This window comes from Aptenodytes forsteri, unplaced genomic scaffold (assembly GCF_000699145.1).
Source record: "Aptenodytes forsteri isolate BGI_AS27 unplaced genomic scaffold, ASM69914v1 C13131927, whole genome shotgun sequence".
In the NCBI taxonomy this organism is placed as follows: Eukaryota; Metazoa; Chordata; class Aves; order Sphenisciformes; family Spheniscidae; genus Aptenodytes; species Aptenodytes forsteri.
Genome location: NW_008802414.1, coordinates 1 through 640, shown reverse-complemented (window position 1 = coordinate 640; position 640 = coordinate 1). Strand labels below are relative to the sequence as shown.

At 65.0% G+C, this 640-nt stretch overlaps 1 protein-coding gene across 1 annotated transcript; it reads right to left on the bottom strand.

Annotated features, from left to right (window-relative positions):
- Nucleotide 1: 1 nt before the first annotated feature.
- Nucleotides 2-563, bottom strand: LOC103907135 (sulfotransferase family cytosolic 1B member 1-like; the record flags this gene model as incomplete). Its single annotated transcript, XM_009289241.2, has 3 exons — nt 2-114; nt 189-369; nt 447-563. Coding segments are annotated over 3 exons (411 nt in total), but the record flags the coding sequence as incomplete, so codon positions are not given.
- Between the last annotated feature and the right edge of the window lie 77 nt (nt 564-640).

Genomic DNA, 640 nt, shown 5'->3' with positions numbered 1-640 from the left:
CTCAGATCTGGGTGCGGAAGCGCAGGTCAGTGCCCGACATCTTCTGTGCATAGTCCTGGTCAAAGCGCTCGCTCTGGGCCACAGTGAAGTGGTTCTTCCAGTCTCCAGCGGTGCCTGGGGTCAGGCAAGATGGGGCTCAGCAGGGGCCAGGGGGGCCGACACTCTGGGAGCCCCCTGGGGCCGCTCACCTTTGCGCATGAAGGGGGAGATGCCCTGGTCCATGAGGTGGGAGGGCACCATGCTGTAGTTGGTGGTGGGGTTGTCCCGCATGGCCTCGAAGGAGGTGTGTTGGGTGACGGTGTCCAGTGCCGCCTCCGGCAGCTCCCGCCCCAAGAACCGGGCCACCTTGGCAATCTCCCGGCGGAGGTCCTGCGGGACACAGGCTGATGCTCACCCCTCCTGCCCCACCCCCAGACCCCACACCACCATCTACCCCAGTCCCTCACCTCCTTCAAGTCCTCGTAGAAGAGGTAGAGGATGGGGTGATCTTTCCTCCGCTCCCAGTAGTCCTTGACGTGGTCATACCAGGAGCCATATGCCACTGTGTGGAGAGAGTGGCCGGGGGGGTGGTGTCAGTGGGGGGGCTGGAGGAGGGATATGGGGTGACACACCCCCCCCCCCTCCCCAGGGGTGCCCTGTC